At 33.9% G+C, this 16,170-nt stretch overlaps 1 protein-coding gene across 7 annotated transcripts in view; it reads right to left on the bottom strand.

Moving 5' to 3' along the window:
* KHDRBS2 (KH RNA binding domain containing, signal transduction associated 2) overlaps positions 1 to 16,170 on the bottom strand; it is a 542,840-nt gene that overhangs the window by 40,446 nt on the left and 486,224 nt on the right. For 3 of the 7 annotated variants that reach the window (XR_013993122.1, XR_013993123.1, XR_013993125.1), the window contains 2 exons: positions 3,464 to 3,636; positions 1,457 to 1,517 (listed from right to left, as the gene is read on the bottom strand). Coding sequence is in view for 2 of the 7 variants with exons in the window: in XM_081044942.1 (XP_080901068.1) it covers positions 3,539 to 3,636 (98 nt within the window). In the remaining 5 variants the exon portion in view is untranslated. Of the gene's footprint in view, positions 1 to 1,377; positions 1,518 to 2,529; positions 3,637 to 16,170 lie in introns of those variants that run through there. The other 4 variants (XR_013993124.1, XR_013993126.1, XM_081044942.1 and 1 more) reach the window with 4 other exon arrangements.

Here is a 16,170-nt window from a genome sequence, read left to right as displayed (position 1 = left end):
TGAAAGGATCAAAGGAGAAAAATACACAGGATATCTGGATTAGAGGTTTTTTTTCTCCCTTTGGTTTATAAAAACTAACTTTTTTAAAGAGTCAAACGAGATATGGAATGTCTGATAAAATTTCTCTAACTTTTGATCTTTGATGCTGTAGCTTAACAAAGGGACTTGATTGAGGCACATACAATATTAAACAGGTTTTTTTAAATGATTTTAATTGTAGAAGAGCTATCTCAGATGAAGAGGCATGAGTGACTATAAAGTTGACTAAATGTGAGGTGGCATTGGTTACTTGGGGTGATTTCGTTAGAGGAATAATTCTGATTCTTTACTTCAAACCTACAACAGCTTCCTTTAATTTTTCCAATAAAATCTGAACAATTGAACACAGTACTTGGGGGCAGCCAGGACCTACCTGACTGGAACCCACCTCTTCAGGCTTGGCTTCTGCTCTGTGCCTTCATGAATCTGGCCGTTAGTGTCCATTGACCTCCATTCCTTTCAAACTCTTCCTGAACTTCCGGGACCCCATAAATTGATGCATCCTGTCCCCTTCACCAAGTGACACTCGCTTCCTCATCAACAAACAGGCTCTCCCTTTCACCCCATGGTTCCCTCAGTCTCTGCCCTATTTCTGCTCCTAAGGAATCTCTCCTACTTCTTCTGTGACACTTTTTTAAGGTTACACTGTGTTGCAGATATTTGGATATTTGTTTAGTAGACAAAGCACCAGGCCCAGAAGGAGAAGACTTGGGTTTTACCCTGTGTCAAATATCATGTAAAACCCATTTCGATTCTATGTATGTCAGATCAGTCTGTGGATTCCGTAACTGCCTTTGTATTGTTTTCAGTGTGAGTTTTTTGGCTAAAGTTTTGAAAGCCTTGTGTATAGAAATCATCTCTCAATTTCCAATAGTGCTTTGTATTCAGTAAATATTTGCTGAATCTAATAGAATTTGCTAAATCCAGTGGGATAAATAGGGAAAATCATGGTAAGTTTAATTACTTTATTTGACTAAGTAAATGTTAATGTTAATAAATATTATCTCATTGACAAGGGATAGGTGAGGGGTTGATTGTGGGCCTCCCTTTCCTATCCCTCCATTTCAGCCAACAGTTGTGATTTCCTTCTCTTATGTCTGCAGAGCAAAAGTTCTTAATATTCTTTCTTTGTATAGTTAAGGAGATATGTAGTCGTTCATAGTAAAGAAAAGGGCTGGATATTAACTACTAATTCATTTTTCACTTGACAAGCTTCTGAATAAGCTCAGAAAGCCTTGCCAGGTAAATACCACGTCAGATCACTTTATTTCAAAGAAGATAAAAATAACTCAGTTCCTTGATAACATTCTAAGCCTTTTCAATATTTCAACAAGTGGCATTTGGTGTTGTAGCTCACTGCCATGGGTTCATTTTGGTAAAGATTATCTACTTTAGAAAAAATAAAAAATAAGCTTACCTTTATTCTTCTTAGCCCATCACTTCTTCCATTCAATTACGTGCTCTTTGCTAGTGTGTACCTGAAATAGTGAGAAAGAATAAAAAAAAAGAAAATTAAATATAACTCAATAGCGTTTTGTGAAAGGCAAATATTTACAATTAATTGATGACAGACACACACACTTCATAAAACTATTAGCATGCAACTCCAGCTGTAAAAACTGAACAGCAATATGCCTAAGCTGATTCGCAGCAAAAAAGTAAACCAGTCACATTGACAAAAGCCACCATAAACAAAAAAACTGTATTTAAAAGATTAACAGTTTTGGCATTCGTCCCTACCATCCAGTCTTTCACTTTCTTTTTTTCCATCAAAATTTAGCTTACGTTTGATGTTAGCAAGAGTTGCATTACTATTATTGTTAATTTTAGTTCTGTTTATTACCTTGAGGGTTATATATTGTAAAATAATTTTGGTGCCTCTAGTTAATGTTAATTAGTTGTTTTAATAACCTATAGACCTATTTGTTATGTTTTTGTAGGTTTACTTTTTTAACTATCAGGAACTTAATAACTGAGAATATTTAACATTACTGTTGCATAGGCAAAATTACAGAGTTACTATTAGTGTTACCTGTTTAACGTTTAGTCATCCTTTGAGTCCTGCGACATATTTCCTTAATAATCATCAGCCATCAAGTCTGATAGTCTCAAAAGAAATATCAGCCCTCTAAACTGCCTTCAAGGGCGGTGATATTTAGCACTGAAAATTACAAATAAAGTTTTTGAGGTTGAATAGCAACAACTGGCCAGTGACACTGATGATTTGTTTGTCAAAACAAATTGTTATAAACTACGCAAATGAAGTCCACACACTCCTTTGAGTGAAAACAATAAAGTGAATCTACGCAATGCTTACATGTTGGATGGGATATTTAATGTGCGGGGAAACTCAAAGGTTGAAGAACTAGGCATTTAGACAGTGGTAAGTGGTAATCTTACCTCTTTATACTCCATTACTCTTTCTCACGAGAGACATGCTAATGCAAACAAGTCAATCAGAATTTGTGTTTAGCAAGATAAAGCTTAGAGGATAGTTTAAAATCCATTTATTATTCTAAATCCATTTTTTCCATTAACATATTATACATTAGTGTTTACTAACCATGATTCATGTAACAGTTTAGTTTGTTAACTTTTAAATTATTTAACAACCATAAGTTATTAATACATTTTTAAGTATTACACAAATATCTTAAAACAGGCTTGGGTTCATTTTTGTAATTTTTAAATAGAAAACATTTTAGGCATCTCTTGAAGAAGAAATAAAGCAGGCATTTAAAGCTAGAAAACAAGTAATTCCAAATTTAATTTTTACAAAAGTTTTCAGCTTTATTGACAAATTATGGCAAACATATTTGACAAATTGTGGTTTCCTATTTAGAGAAGCTTACACATGGAACTTTATGTGTGTGTTTTTTTTTCTTTTTTAACAAATACAGGTTAAAACACTGAACAAATTCAGTTAGCTACGTACATACAGTAGCTGCTATTTTCAACCCCATTAAAACAGCATTTAAAATTAAATTTACAAACTTAATATCGAACGTCTTCATCTAACTAACAGATATTAAAAGACAGGTTAAAACATATTATCTACAACTTTATTATCATCTAGTTCAAAAAATCATATTACAGTCTTTTAGCAACCCTAAACAAAGTTTTTGCTAGTTGATTGAGACTCAAAATCTGTTAACAGATTCATGCTCTTTCTTAAAAAAAAAGAAAGAAAAGAAAAAAGAAATAAAAAAGATTACACACAACAATGAAAAACAACCAAGAGAATATCATCCTACTGAATGATTTATAGACAATGCTTGCCAATGACTCTTTTAGTCTGTTTTGTAAAATAATACTAGTGTCAATGTCACACCAACAGTATAGGGGAAATACAAGAAATATATGGGAGTAATCATGAGCAGTTATCCCTAGAATAGGAAAAAGAAATAAAAAAAAGGACTATTACTTGTATTGTTGCTGTTTTTGTGGAGACCACAGGCTATGAATTGTCTTTGAGGTGAGGTCACAGTGGGGAGGACCTTCAATATCTACCATAGGGGTGCTCCCTGAACACCCCTCTGGCTGACCTTGGCGGTGGCGCCTTCAGACTGGAGCGGGTCGTGGACCATTCTTCTGGTGCTATGAACAAGAGAAAGACAGTAACATTCACATGGCTTCACAGTTATCAGAAACAGTTATTTAAGACACAGTAGTCTCAGAAACAAAAGGAAATAAAAGATCTCAACACTGATCTCAACAACTCAAGCCTTACTGCATTTTCCACATGATGAGATCATCTCCCCAAAGGATATATGTTGAAATGCAGCCACTTAGATAAACTTTCAGGGCACTGTTCAAAAACAGACAATTCTTAGATAACCCCATATCTATTATGTGTGAAATTTCTATGCCACAAATAGAAAGAGGAGTATCAATGCGAACTACTCCATATTTAATCCTTTATATAGACTCCTAAAAGAAATTGGATATAGAAAACCAATGGTTCTTAGGCCTTGATTAACTTGAGAATCTCCAGGGAATCTTCAAATTAAAAACAAAACAAAAAATGACTAATGCCTGTTCTCTACCTCCCAAACCAAATGACTAGAAAACTCTACAAGGCGGGACCTACATTCTGGCATCTTTTTAAATGCTTCCCTAGAAGATTCTTATGTGGCCCACAGTTGAGATCCATTGTGCAAAACAAAATTGGTCAGAGATAAGCAAGATATGGAGTAGAGTAAATTTTAAGTAGCAAAATCAGTAAAGAAAAACAATATATTAGTTTTTCCAAATAAACAAGTTAGAAATAAAGAGGTGTTAGCACACTAGGAAAATTTCTTTATTTACCTGTTCATCAGACTACCAATAACCTCAATGTTTTGGAACCTAGCCAAAACCCAAACTTTTGAGTATTATGGAAAATAGCATTTATAAAGTTTATTACCCCAGAAAAGAAATGCAGCCTTCCTTCAAAGGGCCAGGGACTTAACATTGGCTTTATGATGACTTATTTGATACCAGAAACTAGGTTATCTGGGTCTTTCAATCAGAATTTAGTTCTTCAGTAGAGAGCAGATTTTATTCGTGGGGCTACAGTGGGAGGAAGTACGGACATAAGAAAAGGGGTTACGAGAGACACATTGCTGCGGATAGCTGATATCAAAGGTGCTGGTAATGACAATATCAAATGGAAAATCCCTGCAGACTGGGGCCAACTAATGTAGAGTACATGCCCCCTAAAAATATCTCTAGAAGCTTACCCAAACTGACCAATAAAACCTTTATTTATCCTTAAAAAAAAGAATATCTTTGGCAAAAACAATAAGAAAAAATTCAATTGCACTTACTATATGATAAGGCAAGGGCTAATGATCTATAATATAGAAAAATGATCAAAAGTTTATCAATGTAGAAACTAATAGCACTTAAATGAATAGACATGAGGTTTCTGAGGATATCCTTTATTATAAATCATATCTGGTGATATACGGAAAATGATATTTCCTACACTATTTAAGGTACGTACTTATGTTTATTTCATTATGTGATGAGACATAAAATAGAAATAATAACCAAAATAAATATGACAAATGTTACCTTTACCCAGAATACAGAACTACCTAGATCAGGGGATGGTGAACTATGGCCTGTAAGCAAAATGCGGCCATCTGCCTGTCACAGGCATGTCACAGCATGTGACAGCCATGCTGATTTACAAACACTGTCTATGGCTGCTTTCACTCTCCAAAGGCAGAGATGAGTAATGTGACAGAGACCCTGCGGCCTGAGAAACCTAAAATGGTTACACTGTGGGCTTTTGCAGCAAAGGTTTACAGACTTCTGCTCTAGATCCTACTGTCTTTTTTTTTGGGTGGGAGATTGTAGATGTTGGTATTTCTGATGTGATCCCTTAAGGACAGAAATGTACCCCTGAGCTTCCAGAATTTCTCAACATAGACGATTTAGAGCAGAATTTTATGTGCGTACTTGTTTGTAATTAAACAACACTTTCTTTGATGTACTACAAAGGAAAATGGACTTTTGCTACAAGTTTGAAAGTGCCTTCTTAGCTTTATGTAACATAAATTTTATACTGTCTATGAATAATCAAGAATACGTCAATGCAATGTCCTTCTCCTCTAGTGTTCAAATCTATTCCAGTTTATTATTGTTTTTAACAAAGGGAATGTTCCCCTTTTTTGTTCCATTTGTTCTAGGGTGTTAGAGATCCCTGGGTTGCAGTCTATGGGTTTAGGAGCTGAAATAACAGGTTTCAAGATTTCCAGGGAATGGAAGTTCTGGATCCTTTCTCAGATGCTGAATATTCCTGGTAGGTTCTGTAAAAAAGCGAAACAACCTCGAGCAGAGGGACAGCAATACCGCTTCATCTACCCCCCGATTTGCCTGAACTTTTAAACTGGAATAATCCTGGGAATTTGCCACAGAAAACGTAAGTGTTTAATAACAACTCATTGATTTGGCTTCACTGTATACCTAAAGCTGTAGACAGCTAATTTGTGGACTTAAAACCTTAGATTTTTTTAACTGTTGGCCAACATTAAAATGGAAAATGTCCCTGTTCACTGCTCTATCCCTAGTGACTGGAAAAAATACAATGCCTCGTAGGGGTTTGAATGCAAGGAACGATTAGAAGAATGAATGATTAACTCTACAAACTATGAAGCAGAAAGAGCTCCCTGTAACAACCTTGAAAACAGTAACAATTGAGCTGAAGAAATTCAACATTAATTTTGAAAGCTCTATAACGAGAAATCATATATTTGTTATGGAGTTGAAGTCAGACTTCTTACTGAAGAGGGTCAATTAGCTAATACCAAAAGTATTCACTATTGGAGTCAATGAAACAATCATAGCAGAATCCCATTACAAAAAAGAATAAAAACATTATGTTTCACTGCACAAAAATGTGCTCTTTCATAATTCTGTTTGTATGGGTATTGATACTATTGTTCTTTCCTCCTTGAAAAGGCTAGGAAAATGGGAAATACTATTAGTCTTCCATAATTGTAACAAGAAAGACAGCCAAAATGAATTCATACCCAGGCAAGGTGAGCTTTAGATTTCCTAGGATTCCTTACCATTAGCAGAGAAGTCAAGGATTTATTCACTTAATTCAGATCTTGAGTTCATTATTTACATATTCTCCATAATATCAAGAAAATATTTTTCTTGAGATCAAGAAAACTTTTTTTCTATTTGTGCCAAATTTCCTTGGTCTCTATTTTCCCTAATATCATAATGTTTGTATACAGTGTAGCCACACATTTACAATCTCCATATGATAATATAAGCCAGCATCTCTCAGTGAAGTGATGGTCTTTGATCTGGACCGGAGCACTGATTCAATGAATATTTTTTTTTTTTTGTCATCATATAGTGTGTAATTGAGCCTTATATTGTCAGCTAATCACCTCATTGCTCATAAGAACCTCTTGGATTTCTTCACTATAAGGATCAAAGATAGAAGTGATTCTTAAAAATACAAGGAATTCTAACTGCAGTCCACCATGGAAACTTACACATGGAAAACACCCAAACATATGGTCCTCATGGTGGGAATTCTCTAAAATTTGAAGTTATAAATGCCCAGGAATGGCCTTAGAATTTATATGTTTTCTTGGGGTTCTCTTTTCAGCAAACAAGGTAGATTTAAAATATTTTTTGGCTTCATGCAAATTTTGGAGTCCTGGCCAATTGCTTCTATTCCCATGAGGTGGTCTAGAATGTCATTAGAAAAATAAATCACTGCAGACAATGAACTTTAGAGATAATCTTTCTTTGTCCTTCTGGAAAATGATAAAGGAAGTAAGATGCTCTCAATATCAGGATCATTGTCATATCAGAAGTATTAGCTAGACTATGCATGTGAATCAAGCAAATAAATTATTACTTAGAAAAGGTACAAAATAACTGTCTGCCAGTTGAAATTACTGGAATGGTTTACAGAACTGTGGATCTGGAAATAGCAAATGAGGATATGGCAAACATTGCTTAAGTTACTTGATCATATTCCCAACATTTCTAGACTTCTCAATTAGATTTTAATGTACCATATGGTATATGAAAGAAGAAGGAAATGGGGCAAATGAAGCATTTATTAAATAAATTGTTGTTTTTTTTTCTTTACCAAAGATCTCATATATGCCAGTCACTGTACTTACCCCAGCATCTGAGGATGGTTTAAGGGACCTTAAGGAGATCACAGAACACAGCTAACATGAAATTTCATTGATTATAATTGATATTTGAAGAAAATTCTGAAGAAAGCCTAAGTAAGGGAGATACTAACTTCCATCATTTAAATGAACTTGGATTGAACTCTAACATTTATTCTCTGTTGTTGTTTTTTCTCAAAGAAGTAATATTCTGAGCAAATATGTAGCATAATTAAGAATTCAGATGTTTAACCTATGTAAGATAACTCACTTTCTTTAAAGATTTTCCTATATTAGTTATTTTGTATCATCTGGTCTTGTTTCTTAAACTGGATTCTAAGATCTATGAGAAAAGATACCTTCTAAGTTAACAGATGCCTAGTAAGAATACCATAAATACCTGTAAGCTGCATATAAATGATATTACTAACTAAAAAGGAATTTTAAAATAAATTATGCAAAACAAGTAAAACAAGATTCTTATTCAGAAGCACACTATTAGCAATTAGGTTATAGTGTTGCATATATTTGAAATATATCAATGTTTCTTTTAAAAATTACTCCACCTCTCTTTTATTAAACTCACACTGATTTTTTTACCCAGTTGAGTCAAGTTTCACAGAATGCCGTAGAGTACATCTCCATTACATGCTCATAAGAATCATTGAGGAACATTTTACTTTGATAAAGGGGTGTAAATTACCCTGGTATCTCTTCTTCTGCATTAAATGTTACTCTAGTGACTTAAAAATCTTCTGCATCTCAAATCCTCTGCTCTCAGCAGAATCAGGTCTATTAAGTGGTGTTCATTTCTCAGTGTGCTCTTATTCCTGCCATGGGGCCAGGTACTTTGGGAGCATTCAGAGTGGGAAAGAAAAATCTGGATGATTTTTAAAGTTGCAAAACCATGTTGTATGATTGTTCCAGAGATACTATAAATGTTTAGATTTGTGGGCGGGGGGAAATGAAGTATAGGAACAAAGCACCAATTGAGGAAAAGTCAGCATTATTTAAGTACTTGGAAAGTAAACTTTTAATGTTTATCTTCCTAGAAGTAGGTTTAAAATGCCATTTTCAGAGTAAATTAACTTTCAGTCAGTTCAGAAAGGATGCAGGAAATCATAGAGATTATTGAGGGCACAACTCTTATGTTCACACTTTGCTAGACCAACATAGCTAGTTGTTTATGTTTCTGAGATCAGAAAAAGAGTCTCAAAAATAATTTATTTTACAAGGTATTGAGAATGTATTTGAAGTAATAATGACGGAAAGCTTTCCTAATCTGTTGAAGGAAATAGACATAGAAGCCCAGGAAGTGCCGAGAGTCCCAAACAAGATGAACCCAAACAGGCCCAGACCAAGACACAGTATAATTAAAATGGCAAGAATTAAAGACAAAGAGAGAATCCTAAAAGTAGCAAGAGAAAAGCTAGTTACTTACAAGTGAACTCCCATATGATTGTCAGCTGATTTCTCAACAGAAACTTTGCAGGCAAAAAGGGATTGGCACAAAATATTCAATGTGATGAAAAGCAAGGACCTACAACCATGACTACTCTACCCAGCAAGGAAATCATTTAAAATTGAAGGAGAGATAAAGCGCTTCCTAGACAAGGAAAAGCTAAAGGAATTAATCACCAGCAAACTGGCATTATAGGAAATGTTAAAGGGACTTCTTTAAGAAGAAGAAGGGGAGGGGAGAAAACATAAAGATGAATAATAAAATGGCAATAACTATGTATCTATCAATAATCACTTTAAATGTAAATGATTAAACACTCCAATCAAAAGACATAGGATAGCTGAATGGATAATAAAACAAGACCCATACATATGCTGTCCACAGGAGATCCACTTCAGATTGAAAGACACAGACTGAAAGTAAACGAATGGGAAAAGATATTTCATGAGAATGGAAACAAACAAGCAAAGAAAAAGCTGGGGTAGCAATACTTATATAAGACAATATAGACTTTAAAACAAAATCTATAATAACAGACAAAAAGGGACATTACATAATGATAAAGAGATCGATCCAACAAGAGGATATAAGCCTTGTAAACATTTACGCACCCAACATAGCAGAACTTAAATATATAAGGAAAATATAGACCACCATAGAGTGAGAGATTGACTGTAATACAACCACAGTGGGGGACTTTAACACACCACTGACACCAATAGACAGATCTTTCAGAAAGAAACTCAACAAGGGAACAATGGCCTTAAATGACACACCAGACTAGATAGATTTAATTGACATTTAATTGAGCATTTTACCCCAAAGTACCATAATACACATTCTTTTCAAATGCACGGGGAACTTTTTCCAAGATAGGCCACACGTTAGGCCACAAAACAAGTCCCAATAAATTTAAGAAGACTGAAATCATATCAAGTGCCGTCTCTGGCCACAGGGATGAAGCTACAAAGCAATTACAAGGAACGGAAAATGAAAAACACACAAACACATGGAGGCCTAATAACACGCTACTAAATGGTGAAGGGTCAACAATGAGATCAAGGAAGAAATCAAAAGATACCTTGAGTCAAATGAAAATCAAAACAGAATGACCCAAAATCTATGGGACACAGAGAAAGCAGCGTTAAGAGGGAAATTCATAGCAATACAGGCCTACCTCAAGAAACAAGAAAAATCTCAAATAATCTAACCTTATACTTAAAGGGATTATTGATAGAAAAAGAACAGTAAACCAAGCCCAAAGTGAAAATAGGAAAAAAATAATAAAGATTAGAGCAGAAATAAATAAAATAGAGTAAAAAAGAATACAAAGACCAATAAAACCAAGAGCTAGTTCATAGAAAAGATAAACAAAATTGATCAACTTTTAACCAGACTCATCAAGGTAAAAAGAGAGAGGACTGAAATAAATAAAATCAGAAATGAAAGAGAAGTAACAATGGACACCACTGAAATACAAAGGATTATGAGAAAATATTATGAACAATTACATGCCAACAAATTGGACAATCTGGAAGAAATGGCTAGATTCCTAGAAACATACAATTTTCTAAGACTGAATCAAAAAGAAACAGAAAATCTGAACCGACTGGTTACTACTAGCCAATCTAATCAGTAATCAAAATCTAATCAGTAATCAGAAATCTAATCAGTAATCAAAAACTCCCAAGAAACAAAAGTCCTGGACCAGATGGTTTCACAGGTGAATTTTACCAAATATTCAAAGAAGAATTAACGTCTATCCTTCTAAAACTATCCCAATAAATTCAAAAGGAGGAAAAGCTCCTAAGCACATTTTATGAGGCCACCATTACCCTGATTCCAAAACCAGACAAAGACATTACAGAAAAAGAAAACTATAGGCCAATATCCCTGATGAACATAGATGCAAATATCCTCTGCAAAATATTAGCAAACCAAATTCAGCAAAACATTAAAAAGATCGTACACTATGATCAAGCAGATATATTCTTGCTTGGTTCATTATATACAAATCAATTAATGTAATACACCACATAAGCAAATGAAAGATAAAAGTCATATGATCATAGCAATAGATGCAGAAAAAACTTTTGACAAAATCCAGCATCTTTACGATAAAAACTGTCAGCAAAGTGGGAATAGAGGGAACATATCTCAGCCTAATAAAGGCCATACACAAAACACCCAGAGCTAGCATCATATGCAATGGGCACAAGCTAAAACCATTCTCCTAACATCAGGAAGAAGACAAGGGTGTCCATTTCACCACTTTTGTTCAACATATTAATAGTACTGGAAGTCCCAGCCATAGCAATCAACAAGAAAATGAAATAAAAGGCATCCAAATTGGAAAGGTCGAAGTAAAACTCATTATTTTCAGATGATATTATGCTCCATATAGAGAACCCAAAAGATTCCACCAAAAAATGACTAGAAATGATAAATGAATTCACATTCAGAAATTGGTTGCCTTGTTCTACGCTAATAATGAACTGTTGGAAAGAGAAATTAAGAAAACAACCCCATTTACAATTGTATCAAAAAAGACAAACAAAACTTAGAAATAAATTTAACCAAGGAGATAAAAACCTGTACTTGGAAAACTACAGAACAACAAAGAAAGAAATTGAAGGAGATAAATAAACCCATGGAAGCATACGCATGTACCACACTCCTGGATAGGAAGAATTAGCATCGTTAAAGTGTCCACACTACCCAAAGCAATCTACTGATTTTATGCAATCCTTATCATAATACCAATGGCATTCTTCACAGAACTAGAACAAATCATCTTAAAATTTATATGGAACCACAAAAGACCCTGAATCGCCAAAGCAATCTTCAGAAAGAAGAACAAAGCTTGAGGCATTACACTAACTGATATCAAACTATACTACTGATATCAAACTAAACTAGGCTATAGTAATCAAAACAGCATTGTACTGGCATACAGACAGAGACACATAGATCAATGGGAGAGAACTGAAAGCCCAGATACAAACCCATGCCTATATGGTCATTTAGTCTATGACAAAGTGGGAAAAGAACATTCAGTGGGTTAAAGACAGTCTATTCAAAAATGGTTGGGAAAATTGGACAGATAGACCCAAAGGAAAAAAAAAAAGAAAAAAAAAAAGAAAAAAGAAACTGGATCACTTTCTTATACCATATATACCATATACAAGAATAAACTCAAAATGGATTAAAGACTTAAATGTAACACCTGGAACCATAAAACTCGTAGTAGAAACACAGGTAGTAAACTCTTAGACATTGTTCTTAGAAATATTTTTTCTGCCCTATCTTCTCAAACAAGGGAAACAAAAGGAAAAAACAAACAAATGGGACTACGTCAAACTAAAAACTTTATGCACAGCAAAGGAAACTGTCAACAAAATGAAAAGAGAGCCTACTTGAATGGGAGAAGATATTTGCCAATGATACATCTGATAAGGCTTTAATATCTAAAATTTATGAAGAACTCATACAACTCAATACCAAAAAAGAAAACCCCAAACAATTTGATTACAAAATGGGCAGTGGACCTAAATAGACATTTCTCAAAAGAGGACATACACATGGCCAACAGATATATTAAAAGATGCTTAATGTCACTAATCATCAGAGAAATGCAAATTAAAACCACAATAAGATATCACCTCACACCTGTCAAAACGGCGATCATTAAGAAAGCAACAAACAACAAGTGTTGGTGAAAATGTGGACAAAAGGGAACTCTTTTACACTCTTGGTGGGATTGCAAATTGGTGCAGCCACAATGGAAAATGGTTTGGAGGTTCCTGAAAGCATTAAAAACTGAACTACCTTATGACCCAGCAATTGTACTTCTGGGTATTTATCCTGAGAAATCCAAAACACTAATTTTAGAAGATATACACACCCTTATGTTCATTGCAGCACTATTTACAATAGCCATGATATGGAAGCAACCCAAGTGCCCATCAATAGATGACTAGATAAAGAAAGGGTGGTAACCCATATACAATGGAATATTATTCAGCCATGCAAAAGAATGAAATCTTGCCATTTGCAACAACATGGATGGACCTAGAAGGTATTATGTTATGTGACATAAGTCAGACTGAGAAAGACAAATACCATATGATCTCACTTATTTGTGGAATCTAAAGAATAAAATAAATGAACAAACAAAACAGGAACAGACTCATGGATACAGCGAACAAACTGATGGTTCCCAGATGTGAGGGGGGTTGGGGAAAAAGGTGAAAAAGGTGAAGGCATTAAAAAATAGGAATTGGTAGTTACAAAATAGTTATGGGGATGTAAAGTACTGCCTAGAGGATATAATAAAAAATGTTGCAACAACTATGTATAGTGCCAGGTGGGTACTAGACTAATCGGGATGAATAACTGCATAAATTATATATTAAATGTCTAACCACTAAGCTATACTCCTGAAACTAATATAAAATAATATTGAATGTCAATTGTAACTGAAAAAAGTAATTAATCAAATACCCCTCAAAATAATTTATTTTAAACACTCTACAATGGAAAAGGACAGCTCGTGCTATTTATTTTTCACACACTATAAACCAGTTAGCAAAACCCACAACTAAAGTAGGAAATCTAAATTAATCTCTACTGCTACAGGCTGCTAGTGCCTGGTTTTCCAATTATATTAGAGCATTACAACAAGGATGATTCTAATTTACACTGGCTCTAAGCCGCTTAATTTTCTTAGTCTCAGCTAAGTTTCTGATATTTCAGAGGAATATCATTCTATTTATAAGCATTTTTCAAATATACACTTACATGTTGTTTTATGGATATTTCTTCCCAAAGAAAATAGGTTAGACATTTTATTGTTGTTGTTGTAATTCATTATAATAATAATGTCCATTTTCCTCATTTAATTTTAAAATATCTATGCTATTAAAAAAGGAAGATACTACCATCACACCTTCTAAGGGAGAAACACAGGGCTAGACATTTTATGTATATTATTAGAAAATACAATTTTCCTGCAAGATAAGTGCTAATGTTCCCTTCCTTTTTAAGAAAAGGAAACTAGCTCAGAAAGTTTACATGTTGTGAAGACCCAGAATTTTTATTTATAACTGTCTCATCATCTTTTCACCACCTCTTTCATCTGAAAGAAACTCCGGACTGCCCCTTCTTTTTCCTTTTCTTTCCTAGAAAATAGGACTTCATTTTATTTTACTCCTTTCAGATTACATAATACTTGGTGATTCCAAGGACAAACAATTAGCTAAATGACTGAGATTGTAATTTGATTTTTAGTAAGAGGAATGTGGCTGCTTGAACTGAATTGTAAAGGTGCAAATCTAGGTCGTCACTCATGCAAAGTGAAAGGCAGAGTTATCTGCTCTGCTCTGAGCATTTAAAAATATTTATGGAATTTTGGAACTGAATGGCTCCACCCTTCATCCACACAATGTGTACTGCCACTATTTCTAATTGCTGAGTTTGTTGTTTTAAACAGCATATAGTAAAAGGGGAAAATACTGAAGGAGAACTATAAATGATCAGCATCTGTTTTCACAGACAAACATAGTGAATTTTGTTCCAAGAAGAGTTAACTTTTAGTTCACCATTAGTTATGCTGTCAGGAAATCCAGTCAGTTTATGGGAAGCATTTACAGCTTTTATCCCTCTTTCAAATTTTTTTAAAGATATTTTCTGATAAGAAAAAGTAACACTGGGGATAATCCACTTAGAGAATAACAAAGGGAATTTGTTAGTATTTTACGATGCACATAGCAGACACTTAGTAATTTTTTATTGAATAAATTAATTATATTTAAATATTTTACATCTTAATTTTGTATCTATAGAAGAAGCCACAGGCTTCCTTCAGAAGGATCTCTTCCCTTTGAATGGGAGTCCCAAGAGTTTTGCAGTCAGAGCTGCATTTGACTTCTGGTTCTTCCTCTTCCTTGTTGAAAGACCCCTGCAGCAAGTCTCTTAATCTAATACTGATGACACATTTTAGTTGTCACAAACCATTCTGAACTTCTGACATACATATCTAACTGCCTGTGGGACATCTCCTCAGGTGTCTCAAAGTCAACTTTTTCAAAAACTAAACTCATCTTTTTCTCCATCCTACCTAATAAATCTTTCCAAATGTCCTATTTGAGCAAATGATGCAACTACCTACCATCTATCTACCTAGTTACCCACCAAAACCTCTTCACATCTTAATGATCTCATCTTTTCTTTGCCCAGTGGATCTAAGCAATAACCAAGCTTCATCTTTTTCTTCCTTAATATATATTTAACCCATCCATTTCTTCCCATCTCCAGGAAACCTATTTCACTGCAAGTCATTGTCATCTTCTCCCAGAATACTGAGCTCTCCTAGTTACTGTTTGTACCTTTGCTTGACTTTATTTTTATCCATACTATAATGTATATTATAAACCAATGTACACTATAACATATATTATAGTATGGATAAAAATAAAATCATGCAAAGGTAAAAAATTATCCAAGTGTAGCACGTTTATTTCATGACCTCTTTCAATAAACACAGAAATCTCCCCAAACTCTGGAAATTATATATATATATACATATATATATATATATATATGTATATATATGTATACATACATATGTATGACACATATATATATATACATACACACATATATATACACACATACACACACACACACACACACACACACACACACATATATATATATATATATATGTATATATATATATATATATATATATATACATACATCTTGGATATATAGTTTCTTGGTTGGTATATTTCTATGTGGGTAAGAAAATGTTTTCCTAGCTTCATAGTTTGTATTCTGTACTTTGTATGTTTAAAAAAGTTCCCTTTTTTTCTACATTCTAAATATAAATCTATACCATATTGCATATATACTTTTAATACATTATCTCAGCAGAAAAGAAAGTGTTAAAAATACTTTCCTATGGCTCCTTTTATTGTCTCAACAAGAGTTGTTAGCTGCATGTGGACTATTAATATATTTTTTTGTGCA

The sequence above is a fragment of the Rhinolophus hipposideros genome (assembly GCF_964194185.1).
Source record: "Rhinolophus hipposideros genome assembly, chromosome: 3".
NCBI lineage: Eukaryota > Metazoa > Chordata > Mammalia > Chiroptera > Rhinolophidae > Rhinolophus > Rhinolophus hipposideros.
This window is presented reverse-complemented; position numbering and strand designations above follow the sequence as displayed.